Source organism: Lampetra fluviatilis, chromosome 2, assembly GCF_964198595.1.
Source record: "Lampetra fluviatilis chromosome 2, kcLamFluv1.1, whole genome shotgun sequence".
Lineage (NCBI taxonomy): Eukaryota > Metazoa > Chordata > Hyperoartia > Petromyzontiformes > Petromyzontidae > Lampetra > Lampetra fluviatilis.
In genome coordinates, this window is record NC_136276.1 from 35,710,953 (window position 1) to 35,733,734 (window position 22,782).

General features: G+C 46.2%; 1 protein-coding gene across 4 annotated transcripts in view; it reads left to right on the plus strand.

The window, feature by feature from the left end:
- DNMBP (dynamin binding protein) overlaps positions 1–22,782 on the plus strand; it is a 348,547-nt gene that overhangs the window by 318,409 nt on the left and 7,356 nt on the right. For 3 of the 4 annotated variants that reach the window (XM_078875454.1, XM_078875474.1, XM_078875464.1), the window contains exons 4-16: positions 109–1,941; positions 2,460–2,564; positions 10,436–10,671; positions 11,569–11,692; positions 11,937–12,084; positions 12,360–12,559; positions 13,278–13,408; positions 15,712–15,816; positions 16,786–16,905; positions 17,588–17,755; positions 18,906–19,073; positions 20,386–20,544; positions 21,396–21,597. In XM_078875454.1, coding sequence (XP_078731580.1) covers positions 109–1,941; positions 2,460–2,564; positions 10,436–10,671; positions 11,569–11,692; positions 11,937–12,084; positions 12,360–12,559; positions 13,278–13,408; positions 15,712–15,816; positions 16,786–16,905; positions 17,588–17,755; positions 18,906–19,073; positions 20,386–20,544; positions 21,396–21,597 — 3,699 coding nt within the window. The remainder of the gene's footprint in view (positions 1–108; positions 1,942–2,459; positions 2,565–10,435; positions 10,672–11,568; positions 11,693–11,936; positions 12,085–12,359; positions 12,560–13,277; positions 13,409–15,711; positions 15,817–16,785; positions 16,906–17,587; positions 17,756–18,905; positions 19,074–20,385; positions 20,545–21,395; positions 21,598–22,782) is intronic. The other variant, XM_078875483.1, reaches the window with a different exon arrangement.

Sequence of the window (22,782 nt, forward strand, 5' to 3'; positions counted from 1 at the left end):
GCACCTGACACATCATTAGCAATAACACAATACCGGTGGCAAAAATCTGATCAAAGAAAGATGGTTCCTGCAGTGACCCTGCTAACGATGGAATGCGTCTTGTTGCAGGAGATGTGCTTGTGATAGAGGAAGCACTTGACACAAACTGGTTCCGAGGACGCCGGGAGAACCACCATGGCCTCATCGCCGCGTCATGTGTCACGGAGCTCAGGTTGCCGGCTCGGCCAAGTCGGGGTGGTTACCCGGGCGCCGACAGCGACGCCGACTTGGTGTTGCCTGCAAATGCGCTTGGCCGAGCGCGGGCCATTATGGGGCTGGCGGCACAGATGGAGGGCGAGCTCGACTTTCAGGAAGGTGACATCATTACGATAACCGGCATCCCGGAGGAGGGCTGGTATGATGGGGAGATTGATGGCAGACGTGGCACTTTCCCAGAAGGCTTTGTTGAACTCCTCAAACCACTGAAGAAGATGAATGTGAAAGACCACTGTCAAGATGAGGAGCTCTTGGATTCTGACCAAAGCACTTTATGTGGAAGTGAATATGGACCTCTCAGCCAACACAACGTTGATGAAAATGAAATTTATGCTGTTGCACTTTATGATTTTAAAGCCATCGAGGCTGGTGAGTTGGACTTCAGAAAGGGTGACCGAATAACAATCGTTCAGGAGCTGGAAGATGACTGGCTGGAAGGTGAAGTTCGTGGCTGCAGAGGCATTTTCCCAATTCGGTTTGTAAAACTGGAAGCTAAAGAGTCACCTGTTTCTGATCTCGTACAGACAATGGAGAATGATCCCAATTTAAACCGTAGCAAAAAAGAAAATACGAGCTTTAAACAATCAAAGAGTTTTGATGTATACCAAAAGGAATTGCCATGTAATTTGCTTGAAAATAATGAAGAATTATCACGTGACTCTTCAAATATTGAGATCTCTGTTGTTGGCCAACAGCCAGATGTTTTGGAATCATCTTTCGGTATGTCCAGTACGTCTGAGACACCAAAAGAAAACACAGGATTGCGCTTTCCATCTTCCCCAGTCCGACGCTACGATGTGCACCCTGAGGTAGGAGAGAACAAGGATACAAATGTTGGGAAACCAGTGAAGATCGACTATACCGTCACAATCAGGTCAGAGCAAGAGACATCCAAAAGGTCTCATAACAGAGAATCTGTACACCAAGACCTGTTGCAGTGGGTGGCGACACAAAAGCGACATGCCAAAGACAGAAGCGAGAGTTTTGAAGCTTTTCACGTCAACGAAATTTCAAGCAGCAGCACTGAATGTACTGTGCATAATGGTGGCTTGTCTTCAAACTGTAAACCAAAGCCAGATTCGCTGAATCATAAGAGTGGTGTTGGATTGTCTGGCTGCACCTCCACAGATCTCGAGAGCAAGTTAACTGAGCAAGTAATGCAATTCAATCAGAGTCTCTCAACGAAGAGATCATATGTGAGCTTGGAAGCGCATGACCTACTACAAGGTCCCCAGCAGCAGCAGCTGAATAACGAACAAGGACAGAGCCGCCCTCCCATTCCTCCTCGCCCCGACGTGACTCAGCAGCCCCAGCCACCACCACGAGCGCACCGCACGCCACCGCCCCCACCTACCAACCGACGGGCATCTGCCCCTCTGAAAGTACCGCCACTCCTTCGTGCCAACATGACAGTCTGGCAGAGCGCCGAGGACAGAGAAGGTGGTGGAAAGCTGATGCCCACGAGACCCGCGCCCATGCCTCCTGGACAGGCGGGAACCACCCTGGAAACGGGCGCTATTCTGAGCAGAGCAGCCTCGGTGTGTGGCGACAGGGCAAGGGATGGAGCTGCCGTGTCTGCTCCGGTGCCTCCCTATCGCCGGAACCACTCCAGTGGGGATCTGTCTGCAGATCTGGCTCATGTCAGGCAGAGATTGCAACCAGGTGCAATCACAAGGCCGGCATCGGGTGAGTGCCGTACAGTTTATGTTTGCGCAGTTCTTATGGTGGAAGACTACCACGAAGGCATTACGTTTTCAAGGATGTGGAAATAGTCTGCCAGTAGGAGTGATGTTTCTACGTGGCTTGAACCAGTGAAGTGTGTTAATGCACCCACAATAGTTACCAGGGTGGCCGCCGGGCTTGAACTGTGAGCCTCTGAAACGAGTGGCAAATGTGTTTCCGTCCAGCCACGTACGCCAGTACGCTTGTGAATTATCGCGTTGTCATGAATCTGGCTAGAATGGAATGCCATTAACACATTAGCATTGTTCAGTGCAAATTTACCCCATGTCAAGTCTTTTGGGGACATTCACACTGACTTAATAGGCAAATCATAGAGTTTGCACCGGTTTAACATTTAATTACAGAAATGTAAATGCTTAAATAATGTTCGCGACCATCATGGGGATACCAGAGACTGCACTGTTTAAATGTCTCAGCTTGATATTTGCTCTTTCCCTTTGCTCTTTTATCCTATTCCTCAGCCCAGCTGCAGACTCACGACTTGATAGATCTTGGGAGGGAAGATGAGCTGCTGGATTTTGGTGGCAGCCATGGAAGCCAGGACAGCAACCTTGACATTGCCGCAGGTAGCACAAGTTATTCTGTGCATTTCCAATAACAACGGAAACAAGGAAATAACCTAAGAGTTAAATATTACCGCTTTATGGAATAAATTCTCCTTCACTTGCACTAAGTGGAGTGGAATTTACTGTTGCGTTGCACAATTTGTTAAGCAAATTGTAATAGCCTTGTGACCTTTACCACTGACACACTGCCCCAAACAAACATCAATTTTGATCTTGTTCAAGGGTTATTAAAGGCCCGAACATTACAACTCTGTGTGCGTTTTTTTGGTTTGATTCATTTGGCAAGGGAAAATAGTTGGCTTTCCCTCTGCTACACTCGCTTGACAGCCTGACACTTTGCCCTGCCACACCCAGTGTGTCACAGTGCTTGTCTGACATCACTAACCAGAGGAGATGAATGGTGAACATTTAATAGAGAAATGGAACATTTATGCTGGTCTTTAGAAATAGTTTTAAACAATCCAGGACGGTTTGCTTTTATGGAAACATTCCAACTGTGATTGTATTTGTCTGGGATGCCCCAGCGGCAGTCGAGGTTTTTGACAATGATCTGCAGGGATGGTCCGTTTCCGTTCCTAGGCGCGAGGGCATAGCCTTGTTACTGCGCCGTCTGTTAGCGTTGGTTCACGTTCGAAACAGTGAGGAAGCCCGCTTATCTTGTTTATGTTGTTGAGTTGCATCGGCAATAAACCCAAAGGGCAACCTTACCCGATAAATACAGTAAACCATATAGGAAACCACTGTAGTCTTCGTTCCTGCAATGAAGGAATAACAAAGCTACACCAACTCTCTCCTGAAGCCCTCTTGTGGCTAGTAGACCTCGACATTTTCATTGTATCTCCTGAACACATTGCCAGAATTGGAGTAAATTGTAATGTGGTGCCACCTAGTGGCGATACAGCTCAGACGAGTCTTAAGTAAACGGGCGGCAAAGCTTAGTTAAAGATTAATGTTCATCATCATTATCAACCATAATTCAATCTACTGCTGGATGGAGGCCTCTCCAAGCTGGTCACCATCTAATTTTCTCGCAATGCAACAATTCCCGGAGCACCTGCGTACGAGCTGATTTCAGAGCTCTCCATCTCTGGGGTAGATGTCCTCTTGTTGGGGGTGTTTCCCACATTATAGCACATTTGGACTTATTCAGTGTAATGCACACAACACACTGCAACATCACACATGGTACAGTGGAAGACATATAACTGCACAACGATGTTAGATGAACGTGTATTCAAATTACAGCCACCAGTGCAGGGAGTGGAACAGGAGATATGTTTTGTGCAGTACTTGTTAGCAGGCTGTGGTGGCAAATACCAGCGCTTTACATAACACCAACAGTAGGGACACAATGTGACTTGTACACTAATTAGAATATATTGGAAGCAGGTCCGGCTATGAACTATATTATGGATAGTATTCTGACTCTGTGTAGTTTTTCATGATGTTGTATGAGAAAAAATAGAATATTCAGCAACATATTCCAGCAACAGGCCAAGAGTTGTGTGTTTCTGAGTATTGTCGCATGTATTCTGTGGTCTGTTGGGCAGATTAATAATTATAATTTATAATCTGGGCATATGGGCATGTATCATGTGAGTCATGGCATTGTTTTTATGTCCTGTGGGAAATGTTATGTTCTGAGTCGTAATTAAGATTTGAGGTTATGTGCTCAGTCGTATGCAAATTTCGATTTTACATGTTTAAATATATGAAACGGTTATATTATGTGGATATATCATTTTAAAAAGTAATATACAATTATTAGTGCCTTTTGTCAGTGCACTGCTGGGTGAAGAAATGTATTTAGTGCTGTATGTATGCAATTAATCAATGTATGACTGCAGTACATGCATTTATCAGCTACACACAATTTTTTATGGTATATGACCAACTTGTGCTTTATACAGTCAGTAAAAAAAACGTAAACCCGAGCGTATGTTTTCGATACACATAACTTAAATTCCCATGCGATGTTGCACAGAAAATTGGCTATCATGAGGTGTAGCGTCCCAGTGCCCTCTCGGGAATCTGCGTGATAACTTTAATGTTTTAGATTACACGTTTCAAATTCCCATTGGGTTACACATACAACACAGCATTTTCAATATTTTCCACATGTTGCGTCTTGCTGCTGTGGAGTTGCACGCAATGCGTTGGTCGGAATATGGTTGAATGCTGGAATGTTGGCAGAGATGCTCTAATGAGGGAGGGGAGTCCCTCTCTCTCTCTTTGCCAGGGCCTGGTCATCACATTTCTGCTGCTGCGCATGGATGTACACATTTGCCCAACACGTGGCATGATTTTTACACCAAAGATGTTGTTAAGCAACACCATAAATACTATTTAATAACAAGACTGCATCTGTGCGCACACGCGGTTTCGATTAGTCTGCTCCTCTTGCCAATATATATTCTGCACGCGGCTCTACTCGCAAATTTTACATGACTTCGGTCGTTGACATCGATTGTGCAAACAAGACACAAATTTGGTGATCGCAAAACCGTGGCTTCAGACAAAATGGATGCGTTTGCTTTGGGATGATGGCCTGACCCGCAGTGGCAGATATTTAATAACGCAGTTGTGGATGTAGCGCACGGGTGCCACATTGCTGCCCTCGGGGTGGGCCGTGTGCCAGTGGTCCCTACTGGACAGGCACAGGGCGCCAGCTGCAGACATGAGGGCCCACCGACACAGACGCCTGCTTTGTTTCTTTGCGAGGATTTCGGGCGTCCTCACTCGAGTCGCAAGGAGAAATTTGGCAGGTACGGTGTTGCTGCGCTTGGCGTTCAGTGGCTCTTTTGAAAACACGTGTTATTGTTTTTGGATTTAGAATGTTGTAAGAATAATAATTGTTGTTAGGCTTGTTTACCCAGGAAAGCCTATCCAAGTCTAAACACTCTTTTTGTCAGGAGGGTGCTGCCATTGCTTTGTGGTAGGGGATGCAATGTTGCCATGTGTAACCCCAAATTAGTCATTTGCTGATAAATTGTTAGCATCGGGATGTTTGGGCCAATATCAGTTACATTGTGTATTGTTGCAGTTTTCAGACGATAGCAATATGGCGATGTGCTCCTGCATTTAATAACAAATAATTTCCATTCATATGGACTATTGCAATTTCAAAAGTATTCAGGAACGTTATCTGTAATTTTAATCACTGGCAACAGAAGCCCGAATAGTGTTTACCAAATCATTTCATCTAGAACTGGCAACCTGACAAACCTGTCCTAAGCCCCTATGTGTGTGACTTTGATTTCCCCTTGTTTACGATTAGGCATTGCATATCTTTGCGTATTGACAATCAATTTCGCTGCATGCTACATAGTTATTTGTTATTTTCTTTGAACCTATCTACATGACTTTACCGAAAGACCCAAAGAATAGGAATTCCTGCAATCACGAAAGCTTTAAGTCAATATGTATGCTACATAGGTTTTAAATGCCATAGTCTTGATTCCAAAGTAATATACACATTAGCGGCAATCGTATACAAACTGCTGCTTCTGTGGCGCCTTCCGCACGTGAGAAATGCTGACAAACCTGCTTGGGTGGGTTTGCCGCCGCCGCTGCTGCTGGTACGACCACCTTGTCATGGGTATAAGCATGGCTGCATTTGGTGCTCACAGAAGGTCTCATGGGCGTCAGGTGATACGGTCACGTGCCATTGCTGGCACCCAGTGGTGGAGGCGGGGAGGGGGATGCTGTTCTTCTTTGCTCTCACATAGGCCGAGATAACAGGTGTAATTTGACCTGAGCGGAAGACGGGTTTACATGCTTACCATTGAGTCATCAGTTTCGCTTGAAAAAGAGCAGGCTTGCTTTTGCCCGCTTTGGGGCAGAAAAACCATTCGGCTGTTTTAAGACTGCACATGCAGAGTATTTTTTTAAGTATGTCAAATACATTATTCGTATTGCTCTTAGCATGATTATTATTCGGTAACAACAGCATTACCTGAGCTCTAAGTGCAACAGAACATTGCGAAGATGAAGCAAAGTCCAACCCCCGCATTGCCAGGCGGAGTCGATTGCGGCGCCGACTTTACTGTACTGTAAATAGCAATTGGAAGTTGTTTTTGTTTGAATTGTGAAGTGTGGACGAAGTGTTGGGCACACGTTGGACGCATCCGGCAGAGCAATGTGGCATCTACAACAACTTAAACGCGTTGGGTAAGCGTGGCTACAATCTGCCATCGAGACTGCCGTGTTTTCAAGCGCGGTGCCATACGTGCGTTACTGGGAAACAGCTGCGCACTGAGCATACGTGCTCGTGTGTGTATATGGCTCCGGTAAAAGTGTATTTGCTTTCGAGTTCATTTTCCAGTTACTGGGCTGTCACGAGCTGACCTCATCCTGACGTTTGCTGGCATGTGAAATATTTTGGACGCTAGGGAGTGCATTTGATTTTACTGCTTTAGGAACACAAACTTTTACCAGAAACCCGTGGGTTGTCTGCTGGCCATGGCCCATCAGAGGTCTTTGGCCTTTGTGTATTTGTTCCACTCGGCACTAGAGTAAAATGCAGTGGATATTGGAATTTACTTTGTGGTATCTTGAGTTAAAACGTACATGAACTGTTATTTTTAGTGTTACATTCGCACATTTTTTTACTTCTGTATGCCAAGACTATTTACCTCGGCGGTCATGTAATTTGATAATGCTGTACTTGGACGCTCGTGGTGTACAATGATCCGCCCCACGTTTTCTCTTCTGCTGCTGGGGGGGGGGGGGGCTGCCTTTTGTTATCTCATCTTTGGCCAGAGCTGGCCCATTGAGATGTTAATTGCCGTGCGGCTGAAAAGGCCCCTTGTTTGTACTGGGAGCTTTGGGGGTTGTTTTGTGGAACGGGCTGCTGGGTTTGGTGGGTGGGCGGTACAGGTTGGACCCAGCCGCTCTTGTGTCTGGGGGAAGAGAAAACAAAAACGTAGCGAGAGAGGCTCATGGCCGTGCTGGAAGGACGGGCTCGCTCCCAGCGAGGAGAACTTATATCCCACGCGCGCCTGTTCCGCAGCAACGTCCGACGACGTGTGTGTGATGTTAGAGGTGCCGTCTTTCTATACAGGTACGGAGTGTTCTGCTGTTTTAACTGCAGCTCAGTTGTTGTACGTGAAGTTTGTTGACTATTTAAGGCCGCGCCGCCTACTGTGCTACTCTGTCCAGTTGTCATCTGCTCTCACAACTGGAACAAGCGATGCACCCCGTAGCCTTTGTCCTCCATTGTCTCTTGAAAAGAGCTGACACTTAACCTTGCGTATCCAGACCGATTCAAATGGCTTAATTAGAAACGGCGATTCTGATGAACTCCCAAAGGGATCGCGCATTTCTTCGCCTGTGTATGTTACAGTAACAGTTGCTGCTGGTGCGTAAATGTTACTAACACCCTCGTTGTGGCTTCGGCCCAGCTTCGCACCTCCGATGAGCACGACTGGGCTACGTGCAATGTTAAAGGAGTTATTCATGCATACAGCTTGTTTCATGTGGATTTACAATGTTAAAAAGTTTAGTGTGCAGTTTCAATGAGCATGGAGGTCCGTTTGGAGATGCTCCACTCACCGTCGACCTTGTCCACGTCACATGTGCGGGAGCAATGACCTCAGCTTGCGCATCATGAAGCGTTGTGAGCATCTTGATACTGCCTATGATTGAGTGTGTCGCGTGTTAACAGATTTAATTTGCGTTATGAGATTTGTCGAAGACATGTACAAGATTACCACCGTAGGTTTCCAGGGTTGTGCTGTGTAGCTTCAGCTCCCAGCACGTGGAGCGAACACATCAGAGAGCTACACATGTAGAGGCTCTGAGTTAATACTTCGTTTAATCTGTAATATCTCCCTATTGTGTAGTATCTATAAACGGATCACCCTATTGATCAAAAGCTGACAGCTACTCGTAAGCAACAGAGGGGGGGGGGTGCGGAGGAACATTCGGAAAGTGCATTGGGATTCCTGGGGGTCATGTCGCAGCTTTGATTAAAATGTTGTTTTCTCTATAATCTTCACCGTGTTGTTCTAGCGGGATATGTCGGTAATTACTCGCAAGTAGCTGGGGGGGGGGCGAGGAAGGGCGAGACCGCCACACGGGGGTGGGCGGCGGCGGCTCACGCGACGGCGCGTGCGCCCCCCCCCCCCGTGCCCCCCCCCGCTCCCCCTGTGTTCTCACGCCCGGCAGGTCACCCCCATCTCACGCACAATGCCACAGCAAGCCAGTGCAGGCGGCGTGAACATGCCTCTGTGCCCGGGCGGGGCTCTCGCACAGGGGCTGTGATGGAAATCACTGTTGGGGTGGATGGGGAGACGAGAGAGACGCCTTTGTGCTGTGTTGGGAAAAATGAAACGCACTCCGTGTGCTCAACCACTGCATAATTACGTATATATGAGCATAACTCCGTTTTTTCCTCCACAGAAAGATGTATTTTAGTGCTGACTAAAAGTATCAAACGACATTTGTTGCAATATTTGGGTCTCATCAACAATAAGAATTGTAAAAAAAAGCTGGTGGACTATCAGATCTTTATGAGAAGAGCCATTCGTCAACTTGTACAGAGTTTGCTTAAGTCAACAAATGCTGCTTGATGATATTGCTCTGGAACACTGGTCGGCTGATGGACTAAAAGCTCTCGTTTTATGTGTGGAGATAGAACAGATCTTTTTTGTTCTACGTGACTTTACCGAAAGACCCAAAGAATATGAGATAGAACAGAGTTTGCTTTATATAATTTTACCCACAGTGCCCCACAGCAACACAACATTAGTTTGTGTATGCTACATAATGAGTTGGGCACTGCAAGTGTAATTGTGTTATGTACATTTTTTGTGGGAGAGCAAATACACTCGAATGTTGTGGGATTTTATGTTCAGCCTGCCGTGGCTGGGCAATTTAGAATTGCTGTTTGCCGTTTCCATGGATTAGCCCAAGTCCTTGGTGATGGCATTGAAGCAAAGCTGTATGGCTAATGCAGAACATACAGAGGACTGGGCCAAGGGCGGCCAGACCGGCAGAGGCAAACAGGTGCCTCATTTCTCATGTGCTTGTTCGAACCGCTCATGTATAGAGATAACGTAAAAGCATTGACTAGGTGGGGTAAGCTAGCTAGATAGTACACTAGTAGTCTTAAAATATCACAATTTGCAGTAAAAGTCATGACTTGTGTATTGGTGGATATTTTCTTCTGTTTTTCAAACTAAAATTATTCAAAGTTCACTCCTATTTGGATGTCACAATATTCTGTGATGTAGGTCATAGGTGTAATTTGGCCATACTTCAGAATGCTGGACAGTGCGGGTATTGGAAGACGAGAATCATAGATGTGTGAACAAAGAGTACAACATTGTCTCTTGCTGCATTGCCCTATGCTTCCCACCATGCTGCCCTGCAGTCTATTATAACCTGCTGTGCATAGTGGTCACCACTCTACTATCCACGAACTCTCCAGAATGAACCCTGATTAGCTTCCGATCCAGCACATTCTGGCTGATTTGGTCAAGCAATTGCTTATACTTATGTATACATTAATTATGCGGTACTAAACCACGGTGTAATGGTTAGCACACTGGACTTGCAATCCAGAGGTCGCCGGTTTGATCTGACCTCCTGGCGTGGCAGGTAAAACATTGGGCAAGCTTGCTAATTATCCCCACCTCTCTTCACACGGCAGTATAAATAGTTGGGCCACAGTTAGTTGATGGCCAGCGAGCAAGAGTAGACCTCTTGAGCTTTCTCTAGTGGAGGCCCTTTTGTCAGCCGTGGCACGATCAAGCAACCGCAGGGCTGCGCACCTTTACTTTTCAACGTTGCACACTGAAAGCATCACCCGTTTGCCGTTACGCGTATTTATTTTTGATTTACGAAGCCGTCCCTTTTGAACTTCTCAGATGACATGACGCTGCTGAGTGGGCCTTCTGCTCCGATGAACGGGGGCGCCACCCACGTGGGTGGGCCACCGAACGGCGCTGCCCCCGAGGCCAGGGCGCTGCAGGGCCCTCAGCCGGGCCGAGCGCTGGAGAAGCGCAAGATGGTGCTGGAGGAGCTGCTGCGAACCGAGAGGGACTACTTGGCCGACCTGCAGTTCTGCAGGGAGGAGATCTACATCCCGCTCAGGAAAACACAGGTCGACTAATTTTGGCTTGCGTCGCAGCACAGTGCAGTTTGTCACACAATTTAACGGGTAGGTTTTCGTAGCCACTCTTAATCCTCATAATACAAGTGTGTGTGGTCTTTGGGGTTGAATCACATGTTGCACTTTTGTTTTCTTATACTTTCACCGTGCTCCACTCACGAGATGAAAAGGGAGGAATCTATTGGTAATCGGAGGACCGTATATCAAGTTACACTCCAATTTGAGTATACAAATTGCACTGTAACATGAAGTTACAGTGCAATTTGGATATACATAGCATCTAAATGTGACCAAATCTTAAGACACTACAGGAAATGGCCATTTTTTAAATAGAAAAAGATGTCAATTATTGGTGGAGGAAAAGTGTAAGGTTACGAGCCTTTGCTTGATTAGTGGTATTGAGTTGATTGCACAGATAGCTGGGGAAAAGAATTTTCATAATGTTCAAAAAATTTTATTTTTAACCAGGCGAAAAGTCAATAGACAATGATGATTCTCATTTGCAAGAGTGACTTGGAGCTAATTGATTGTATAATGAAGCTAATTGATTTCTAAGTTTAAGCCCAATTGAGTAATTTTCAAGGCTATGGGTCCGGGTTTCATTTTACTTGGAGCTTTCCATGCTGAGCTCTGGAAAATATTTCCTCTCTCCATGCCTGCTGTTGGTGGGGGGGGAGGGGGGATGCAGAATCCTTTGGTTTGGGGGTTGAGAGGTGGGGGGCCCTAGAAAGATGTTACGCACTGCAATGGAGGGGCAGGACAACAGATGAGAATCAGCGATGAATGTAGACGTGTCACCACAGTGGTGCGATGTTGTCGCCTTGCCGATTGGACCGCGCCGCATGCCGTTGCCGACGTGGAAGACTGATGGAACGCTCTCTGTCCCAGGTGGCCAATCTGGATGTGGAGGGACTGTTTGGGAACCTGGAGGCAGTGCTAGAAGTGAACGCCCGCTTCTACGAGTCGCTGCAGTCAGCCGTCCACATCGCCCGCCCCGACGACCAGAAGATCGGTACGTGGTAAACGCCGCATAGTCCATTGCCCTCTTCATTTATTAAACAAGCTGAAGGCTGAGAGTACAATTTTTGTGAGTTTACTGGATATGCATTGGGTATTTAATACATTTTGGTTCGCAGTTCCATCGATAATTAGCACGGTTGGTTACGTACGGTGCGAAAGCAGTTCAACATACATGCCAGCTACGTAATCTGCCGATGGCCGGGTATCTCACGGTGACGACGGCTTGTTGTCTCTAGGCGAGATCTTCCTTGCCTTCAAAAGCGAGCTTGAGGAGGTCTACAAGGTGTACTGCCGCAACCACGATGACGCGATCTCGCTCTTGGAGGCCTTCGAGAAGGATGAGGACATCAAGGCACAGATGGCAGTGTGTCTCAAAAATATGAGGTGACATGTGTATATGTTTTGGAAATGTTACTTGCTTTTAGCAGTGCGTTTATTTCAAACCCAAGCATGCAGTGATTCACACGCTCGGATTCAGTGTTGTTGCTGAAATGTCATTTCCTGGCCAAAGTGTATCCAAAACCTACATCACCCAAACCAATACATCTGAAAATGTAACCCTCGTATGTTTTTGTAAGCAACAGACATGATTGCTTGCATGCGAGAGGTTGGTGTGTTTACGTTGACATTTCTGATGGGTGATTTTTCATTATAACCAGGGAAAGGTCCAACTATATAAACCTGGGGGCACTGCTCATCAAGCCAGTGCAGAGGGTGATGCGCTACCCGCTGCTGCTGACCGAGCTCCTGGGAGCCACGCCACCGTCTCACCCTGACCAGCCGTCGCTGAGCAAAGCGCTCGTCGCCTTGCGACAGCTCAACCACAACATCAACGAGTTCAAGCGCCGGAAGGACCTGGGTTAGTCGTGTTTGCTCCAGCTCCTTTTGGATAGGGGGTCAGTCGAGCTGTGGTTGTGGGCCACCCTAACGGTGACATTCTGCAACGGAGCGTGAACTTGGTTGGTGCCATTGGGACGCTTGGTGCACTTCTCCAGCGCTGACCCTAGTCAGTCTCAACTGTTTTAGGGTCCCCCCCCAACAATCATCAGATTTTTCTCCTTGGCTATGTGGATTTGTACGTATACGTCGCTCTTCTTGTATCTGCACATATGTCTCTGTGGGTTTGTGTCTATCTTTTTCATGTCTGTCCTTAGGGTCCCTCTTCCCCTGTCTGCACATGGTCTCTATGTAAGGCCATATTCACAGTCACGGCTAGGCTCTGGCATGACCCCTTAACACGGCTCATTTCAGGCTTGAGCCGCTCAGTTACTTTCAAATGGCTGAGCCCATGGCTTGACTGAGGCTCAGCTCATGGAAATCCTGAGCATGGCTGAGACCTTGTCCAGAGCTGGCTCAAGTTAAGCATGTCTTTGAGCCATCTCACTTGAGCCAGAGGCAAGCCTGAGCTGAGCCGTGATGAAGAATTCGGCCTTGGTGTGTGCATGGTGCTTGCCACGCGTCCCCCACAATGTGCCTGCAGAGATACTCCCGAGCACGTGGTTTCTTGACGTGGTGGTGACACATCACCGTTGCCTTTTTTAATTGTTATTTTCTGACGTTATTCAATTTCTCGGCAGTGGTCAAGTACAGAAAAGATGATGATTCTTCACTGATTGACAAGCTCTCCAAACTGAACATGCATTCCATTCTGAAGAAGTCAAGCCGCGTCAGTGGCCACCTCAAGCATCTGACAGGCATGGCTTCCCAGGTACAGTGGCGCCACCTGGTTAGCTGAGCTCATTTTCCCACTGCGGCACCTTTGTATGTGCAAACGATTTTGGACTGTTTTCGGTTGTGGCGCATTTTCGTTCGATAAGATTGCAGGTGCGCACTCGGTTTCATAGGGCGACTTCCAGCGATATTAGGTTCATAATTGCGATCGTGGTTCCGTGTGCCGGGTTGTGATACATTTATGCACGTAGTAGTTTTGTCTGTGTGTCTACGCGTGGCGTGGTGTGTGGAGTAGTGTGTTCAGCCACTGAGCTTCGAACCCGGTGTCCAACGTTTTATTCCCGTCACGGCCAACATTAGTGGCAAATATCTCAATGCTTCTAGGCCTCCTTTCCATCCAATCCTCTTCAAATGAGTCACTGTTTACCGTGTGGGCAGACAAAGGCAACCAGGTGTGCTACTGGCCACACCACAGTTTTTAATGAGCTCACTAATAACACTTACCCCTACAAGCCTGTGTGGGCAGTACAAGGAATCTCTCTCTTTGTTTGCCTATGACTAACTGCTGTTCTCTGCAAAATGTAATATTCCAACTGTTTTGTTTAAAGAAATCACCTGTCCTTAAGAAGTAAGTGCTATTTAAACAATGGTCAGCTAGTTTTGGAATATCTATTGTTAAACCTGTCTTATTTACTAGCATATCGAGTAATAACAAAGGAAGGAGCAGCAATGGGCTCTCCTTTGTCTCCTGCTATAGCGAATCTGTCCATGGAAAAGTTGAAGCAAGAGCACTTTCTACAAGTACACTAAAACCATCTTTTTGGTTAAGACATGTGGATGACACTTTGGTTGTTTGGCCACATAGTAAAGATACTTAATTAATGTCTAACTTATCTCAATTCGCAAAACCCGGCTATCCAGTTCACAATGGAAGTGGAGGTGAATAACACACTCCCATTGCTGAATATTTTTCTCAGATGCGGCCTAAATGGCAAAATAACACACAACGTTTACCAAAAGGAAACACACACTGATGCCTATCTGAAGGCAGATTCCCATCACCCCGCACGGAAAGCCTCTCTCATCAAGACACTCATACATTGGGATGAAACCGTGTCAGATGGAAAGTCTGAGGAGCGAGATTAAACGTGTTAAAGAAGCTCTATGATTACATGGCTACAATAATACAAAAATTAACAGCATTGAAAGCCAAACCAAGATCGGAAATACTGCAGCAATACTGCTGAAAGTGATAATGTTATTGAAACAATAAAAATACCATATTACGAGAGAAACTGACAAACTAGCTAGAGTTTTTGAAAAAAATTAGAGTAAGATTCGGCACGGTACTCAAAATAAAAAAAAACTAGTACTAGAAATGAATTGCCTAAGTTATCAACAGAAGGTGTGTATCGGATTAATTGCGTATGTGGCAGATGCTATTGGACAGACGGCATGGAACATTAGCGTAAGACTAAACACCAAATAAATATTAAATACTCACAAACACAACTGTTGGCAGTTGCAGAACATGGTTGCCAACAAGGACACTCAATTGATTTTGCTAATGTTTGAAGTGTTGTGTAAAACTAATTATTATTGGCCGAGACTAATTCTAGAATCTATTGAAATTGAGAGAATTATTTTAACTGCTCTGACAGCTACAGGCTTAATTACAATAAATCCCCCCTCCTCCGCCTCTGATCTCTGCACCTGATGGGTTCACAGTGATGGCGTCATCTTGCTATATTTAAGACCGGAAGCAGGTGGATCCTTCACTATTCTGGCAAATCGCCCAATGATGCTGGTTGATGTAATTACGAGCGAAACGTTGTACTACTCAAATTGTAAATGTTGTGGATTTACTCTCCAACACACCGGTGGGCTGAAGTAGTAACTAATTGGTGCGTCTTTTACATGACAAACCTTACTGGTTGAGTTAAAATGCAGAAATTGTATTATTACTTTCTGGATCTTCTTCTGAATGTGTGGATGTTGAACTTCTTTCGCACTGCATATAGCCAACAGTGCTAATCGGAGGTGCATTTGTTGCAGTTTAAAGGCAAACTCCATGGTAACTAATTGGTAAATTTGGTTGAGAATTGTTTTTCACCTTACTGGTTAGGAAGCTGAGACATTAAGGATTGGCACGTTTTACGCTTTTACATGGGACATTGTAATTTCTTTGGCAATGTCGGATGATGAATGGTTTCACGACAATTGGCCAGCTCATTATGCGGCCAAATCCAAGAATCAATGACGAATTGTAATGCTTGCTGTGAACCAACAATGTGTTGTGTAGTTGTATTGTGGTGTTTGTGTGCGTGTGGTGGGTGTTAGATCCGGGACGAGGCATTTGAGGAGGAGGAGCGAGGCTTCCGTGGCCTCGAGCGCGCTGTCAAGTCCTTCCTGCGCAGCCTCTCTCTCTACACCCAGCAGCTGCGGGTACAAACGGGACACGTGCCACCCTGGCACAGTTTTGTGCTCACTCACTGTCTCGCACTGATTAATGGAAGAATTCCCGTCATGCTCAGTGTAATTAATATGGCCGTTGATCTGTATAGTTATTTAAACATATAAAAAATTAAAGATGTTATTATGTCTGCTTGGTGCACAATATGAAAAAGTATGTGTCGTGAGTGTAATTATAATTGCTGTGCCCATTTTAGCGGTATGGTTTAAGATAATGAAACATATCTTTATATGGAGTACATACTCCTGCAGATGTTTATAATAGTAAGGCTGTGCTGTGTGGTGACCAGCCTTGGGCAGTTCAGGTATAAAAAAAAATATATATATATATAACTATTGTTGTAATATAATGATATGCTTCCAAATCTGTGCTTAACACCTTTACCAGCCTACACTGACCAGCGCGGCGGTGACGTTTAGTCAAATAGCCCCATGGCCTGCACAGCACCGGGAGGCCCTCATACGGCACTGGATTGACAAAAGAGCTTTAAGTCTACAATATGTACGTACTTGGTTCATCATAGTTATATGATGTCACGTCTCTGCTTCTAGATTTGAAGCTTTCGTGACTGCAAGGATTCATACTCTTAGTTCTTTCGGTAAAGTCACGTAGGTAAAAAATGAAATTAAAATTAATAGAAATAAAATAAAAATCACGACATTGCCTCCGAAACGTCGTGATTTTTTTTACATTTTAATTTTATTTTTTACCTACGTGACTTTACTGAAAGAACTAAGAGTACGTCTCTGCTTCATTGTTGTCAAGTGATTTAAAGTTACATTTCAATGGTGTTTCAGCGAATTATGCGGTGGGATTAGTAGTGACGGTCGGCTGTACGTCGAGGGGCGGGGGGGATAATTGTAGTGGCTCTGTGTCACCACTGTTGCTCTGTCGCGTGAATCGCACGGTGTCCGCTCTGCCGTGTGCCGTTCCCCGCTCAGGAAGCTCTGGCTGCCGAGCTTCAGTGCTCCTCCAGCTTCTTGGCGCTTCACGCCAAACCCGACGCCGATCGCTACCAGCAAACGTGCCGGCACATCACCACCGAGTCCTTCCCTCAGTTTGTACGCAGTACACGTAGGACGGATTGACAATCACTTTACCGAATCAAACTGGCAATGGCATATTCTAAATAAAGGTGACTGAACTAGAAGTGCCTGGGTAGCTCAGATGTCAAAGTACTGAGCCGAGCTGGCACTGGTGAGTTAATGTGTTCAAATCCGGCTAGCCACCTGTGTTCAAACTGGGCTCTTAAGTGGAGTGATGGTCTCAATCCCCACCCCCCAATCGCTGTGCATAAAACGATCATTAAATTTAGTTGTGCACTAATTTTTGTTTACTAAATTCCAGCTGTGAGAATTACAAATATCGGTTTCGCTGTCATGTGACAGACAATTACTCTGCAGCAGGGTGAGTGGGGAAGTGCTGCCCCCCACTGTGTGGACCACACACTGTCACTGGATAAGATATCAGAGATATCTGCTTCTTTGGGCCATTCCCTAAAATGGAGAGTCGCACATTGCTGCGAGAGATGGATCCTTCGTCTCGTGACCTGACACCAACAGCACAATCGCGAAAAAAATTATGGTAAAATACAAATATAGAAAACAAAATAAAACTTAACCAGAGTGAAGCATACTCACTCGGACAGTCATCATCAATTTGAACTTCTGCTTTCATCTGTAGTTGCCACTGGAACGCTAACGACGTGACCCGTCGTGCTTGCTCGCTTCGCGACGCTTCCAGAAGGATCGCGTGGACCGGCTGGTGATCTCCCCTCTGTCCGCCCTGCTGGCCTCCTTTGCGGGGCCGCACAAGCTCGTGCAGAAGCGTTACGACAAGCTGCTGGACTACAGCGCACGCCGCGAGGCGAGCGAGCGCAACCGGGACCGGCCCGAGTCGGAGGAGCTGCAGGTATTGCTCCAGCCGGAGTGCTTCCGCGCTATGCTTCATCATCTCGTGCAACGCTTTCCAACTCTGGTCGAAAGCATTTATGCATTAGCTCCATCCATCTGTAACGGCGGGGGGGCGGGGACGATATAACTAGCATAAACACGATAGATATAAACAAAACTATTTTGGACTTCCCCCTCGAACACCAGCCATATTAAAGGGTTGCCCAAATCTTGGGAGACATGTTGCAGAACAACACATTATTTGCAAATATGAATTATTTTTTGCCCTGACAGCCAACATCGGCTTCCCTACTAATAATTACATACTCCCAAGAGTAAATATGTTGAAAAGCATTGCATAATAGATGAATATGTGTAATTATACTGAACTTTTCTAGAGAGTATTTGCTTTTAACTTTGTGATTAATGAACATTGTTTGTTTGCTGTTAGGTAAACACAGCTGCAATTTATCAAAATTAAGTGCAGAAACAAATATAATGATTGCAAGGGTTGACTTTTTTGGCCAGTGTTGATTTACTGTTATTTTTGTAAAATGCCATAGTTATGTAATTAAGATAATACAATTGTACCTCTGGCACTCAAGATGTAGGATGCATTTCCTTCTGCTATTGTGTTAATATTATTGACAAATAAACTGAACACATTTATCAGTAACATTGTGTCCTTAAAAGTAAATAATATATAGGTGACATTTTGGGCAATATATAAAGAGGCCAGTGAGAGTGAATATGAGTTGGAGACTTGACTCATGGACCTGATGAATTGACATTTTATAAACATTTTGATGACCAATTTTGAAACGGTCATATGAATAGCTCGCTGAAAGTAACTATTGAGTAGCAGATAAACATTTACATCAAAAGTATTACAAAATACACGAACTTATATTAAAAGTAAATTTTTGAAAGTATTGCTGGCACAATGCATCGTGGGAAGGTTTTTTTTTAGGACAAGGTTCAATCCCCCTGGTAGTGCATTCCTGGGCCCATTTAACATTTAAATAAAATAAATGTAACTGACCTACATTGCTGAGGCAGATAAGCGTGAGAAATAAAATTGTGGAGTACAACTATGAAACTAAAATAAATCAAATTTAACTAATAAATGATTGGATCGCCAACTCTCTCCCCCCCCCCCCCCCTTGCAGGCCACCCAGAAGGACTACGTTGCCCTCAATGCCCAGCTGTTGGAGGAGCTGCCCTTGCTGAGAGCAGGAGGGCAGGCTCTGCTGGGAGCTGCAGCGCGCAACCTCGTGGCGGTGCACCGCGACCTCGTCCTCGCCATCCTCCAGCAGCTGCATCCCCTAGACGTACAGGTGTGCCACTTGGTGCCGTGTCCCGTGTCTCCTTGCCACGTGTCTCTGTGCCTCGTGTCTCCCTGCCCCATACCTCGTGCCCCCCCCCGTGCCTTACCCAGCAAGGTGCGTACCAGGACCGTGTCGTCATCTTGTCCTTTCATACACAATCTCATCGTGCGTTTCCTTGGACTGTGATGAGTAAAAGCATTATGCACAGGAAAAGAATAGAGTTTTACTTACCATTTTTTTTCCGAATTAGTGTTTTTATACCGTATTTGATTTGTTTGCATCCCAGTGCTCCCCGCACATGAGAAATGTGTCTCACTGGGCCCTTATGTAGATGTATAGACCGATAGTCAATCCACTGCTGGATGAGGACCTGCCGACAGCGTTGGGGTCAAGGCCGTTACTCTACCCTGGTCAGTGCATTTTAGTGAAGGCGGGGAGCGGAGCATAGGAGTCGAACGTAACAAAGGATTAATCCAGCGCTGCTCTCTGCTGCCAAGCCCTGCAAGCCCCATGACAGCGCGTTTGTGCATGGCGGTGACCCCTCCAAGCGCTGTCCAGGCTCCGTCTGATGGGATGGGGGCGCATTCCGGATGAGTTGATCGCACGTGCAACTGCGCTTAACGCTGGTGAAACTTAATCTACACTGAGGGTAGGAGTTATTATGTAAACAGCAGTGCATTGTATTATAAAAATAGTTTCTTTTGAAGTCCCATTTTGCAAACAGCTCTTGGAAGAATTAACAACTCGTACAGTACATCGGGTTTTGTTTCCGAGGCTGGCTGCACAGGAAGCATTGTTGTATTAAAAAGCAAATGGACAATGACAAACGGGCAAACGGACACGGCGGCATTGTCATCTTGCGTTAAGTATTACAATTGCTGTGAACGCATCGACAACGGGTTCGATTGCCAGCCACCGCCAACATCAGTCGTGAGTGATATCTGAAACTGGTGCTGGGCCTCCCCTAGGTTCACTCAGCCTTAATAAATGGTGATTAAAAACATTATTAATATATAGAGCACTGCAGCACTTCTGCAATTGTTAGGATCAGCTCACTCCCTGGCTGCTGCCTTCCAGCTTGTCTGTGGTTCTTCAGCGATTTTTAAGACTCAATATGCATGAATGACTACACTACGTAAAAAAAAAGAAACATGAATATTATACATATTACTATGTAAGCATCAGCACAGGGGAGATAAAGGCAGCCGAGCGTGGTGCTAGACACACCGCAGCTCATTGTGCACGGTGCCGGCCTTCATAGCCGCTCGCGAACAGCACCGTTAAAGGCTACACCGGGGGGGTGTCTCTGCGTCTGTTGCAGGCGGAACAGCAGGGTGCGTTTGGTGCGCGGCACGTGCAAGCACTCGCTGAGCTGCAGCGCTTCAGTTTCATGTGCGACCCGCCGGACAGTTTGCGCCGTGGGCTTGACGGACGGCACAGCATGGACCGCCGCTCTGCCTCCAGGCTCTCCGGCATCCTGGTAGGACTCGGTCCCCGGAATCCACTCGCCACGTCACCCGACGGTGCTCGGTTTAATGTGGCCGGTGTTCAATTATCCTTATCGCTCTTCTGTCGCTACTGCCGTGAACACCGTTAACTTGACTCGTCGATTCCTCCACCCGTGTCTACCAGACTGACTGTTTCATCTCATCGATACTGTGGCCAACCGGCACCACACTCCAGGCCACAACAACACACTCGCACACTCAACCACCACACTGCAGATCAAAACACTACTCTTTCTGCTTCACTCCCTACCACGATCTCTGTTCCCAAACTCTTACGATAACCTTGCTTAATTCAAGAAACGTGTAAACAACTCTTATCTATTTCAACTGTGATCGTGATGTTTGTTGCTGGCCATTTTATGTTTTGGGCCTTTCGTCCTGTGCTGAGCAACTCTGTTAAAAGCAATCTAATCAGCATTGCCATTCTCTTATTTAAACTTCTAAAGCAGTCAAACATGTAGTCAAAGTCTCTTAGTTATTCATCTTGATAAAGAGGGGCGTGAAAGGGTTGTCCCCCCATTATTAACAGGTCAGCCAATTATTTATCTTGGTAAATATTTTTCTATACAGTACAGCCAATTATCATTTGTGGTCTTCCTTGCACACTGCAGTCTCTAATGTCTTTACTATATTATTTTAGACTGACTCTTCACTTTGTCTCAGCATAGTCCTGCTTTGGTGCGAGGTCATCCTTGTCATCGCCACGTTTGGTGATTTCCATTCACTCATAATCATTATTGGCTGAAAAATAATACTACTGAATTGACTGGCATTTCCGTGACTAAATGTGTGAACAAAATCAACACCGGGGTGCGCTGTTCAGGCGACGAGCGGCAGCACGCAGACGGACTCGGGTCGCTCGCAGCTGCTGGCGCGCTTCCCGCCCGATCGCCTCTTCGTTCTCGATCGCAAAGTGAACGTGGCGCAGGATCTGGACCTGGCGCTGAGCGAAGGCGAGCTCGTCGCCGTCATCAAGCAGCAGGATCCCATGGGCAGCCATCGCCGCTGGTTCGTCAGCAACGGGGGTACGTGCGCGCCCGCACACCCGGATATTTCACCAGCACACATGTGGGTGCCGCAGCCAGCCGTACTGGTTTGTCGGCCTCGGGGGTACCCATATTGCTCGGACCAATCGCGCAATTCAATTGGCACGTATAGTCAGCAAAGGACCATTGCGCCAGCCGTGGGTGACCTCTTATGACCGGGTGGGCAAAGGCACTGGCGGAGCCAGTGCGGGGTGGGGTGGCACGTGCCCCCCCAATAATCCGATCGAAATCCCGAATTTCGATTGGATCATTGGGGTTTTTTAGTAATAAATCGGCATTTTGCGACCCCCACTGCCACTGTGTAGCATATTATTACGTGCCAGCGTCTCTATGAGATGATAGGATAATAGTCTGAGTCCATAATTGGCAATAAGTAACGGCAAAGCAGTTATAAGTGACTCACAGAATTGTGCGCAGTTGCGTATACAGTACACGACTTCCCTGAAGGCATTCACTTTCAGCGAGCGCGATGACGATCACACACGGTCCTAATTCGACCCTCGATCGATGGCCGCGCCATCTCCGCACACGCATCGAATAAAAAGCAAGGGACAAGTCTTTACTTACTAACAACTCCTATCATTTTTCATTGCTGGAGGGGTTGCCCCCTCTACCTGAAAATCCTGGCTCCGCCATTGGGCAAAGGCTGTTGCCGTTCAGGTGTCCTGGGTAATTTATCCGATCCGTGCATTGCAGGGGCAACCGCGGGGATGTCGCCATTCTTGTGTGGGTCGGGATCCACGTTCACCGTCATCCACCAGCCAACTGTACAACACCCCCTGACATTTTCACCAGCACACATGCAGATTTAGCTGCCAGCCATTGCAAAGCTGATTGGTCAACAGTTGTTCATGAGAAGAAACATTTTGTGTCCACTGTACTCATTGCCCAGTAGCAGCATCTCTGAAACTTGACAAGATATATAAAAATGTAACGTTAAACTGTGAAATTACTCTTCTTGGTTCTTTCGGTAAAGTCACGTAGAAGGGAAGTAATAAAATAATTTAAAAAAAAATTATGTTTTATTTTTATTATTTTATTACTTCCCTTCTACGTGGCTTTACCGAAAGAACCAAGAAGATGAATCCCTGCAGTCACGAAAGCTTTAAATCGAAATGTGAAATTACTCATTGCTTTTTTTGGTTAGGCCACCTCATGATCTGG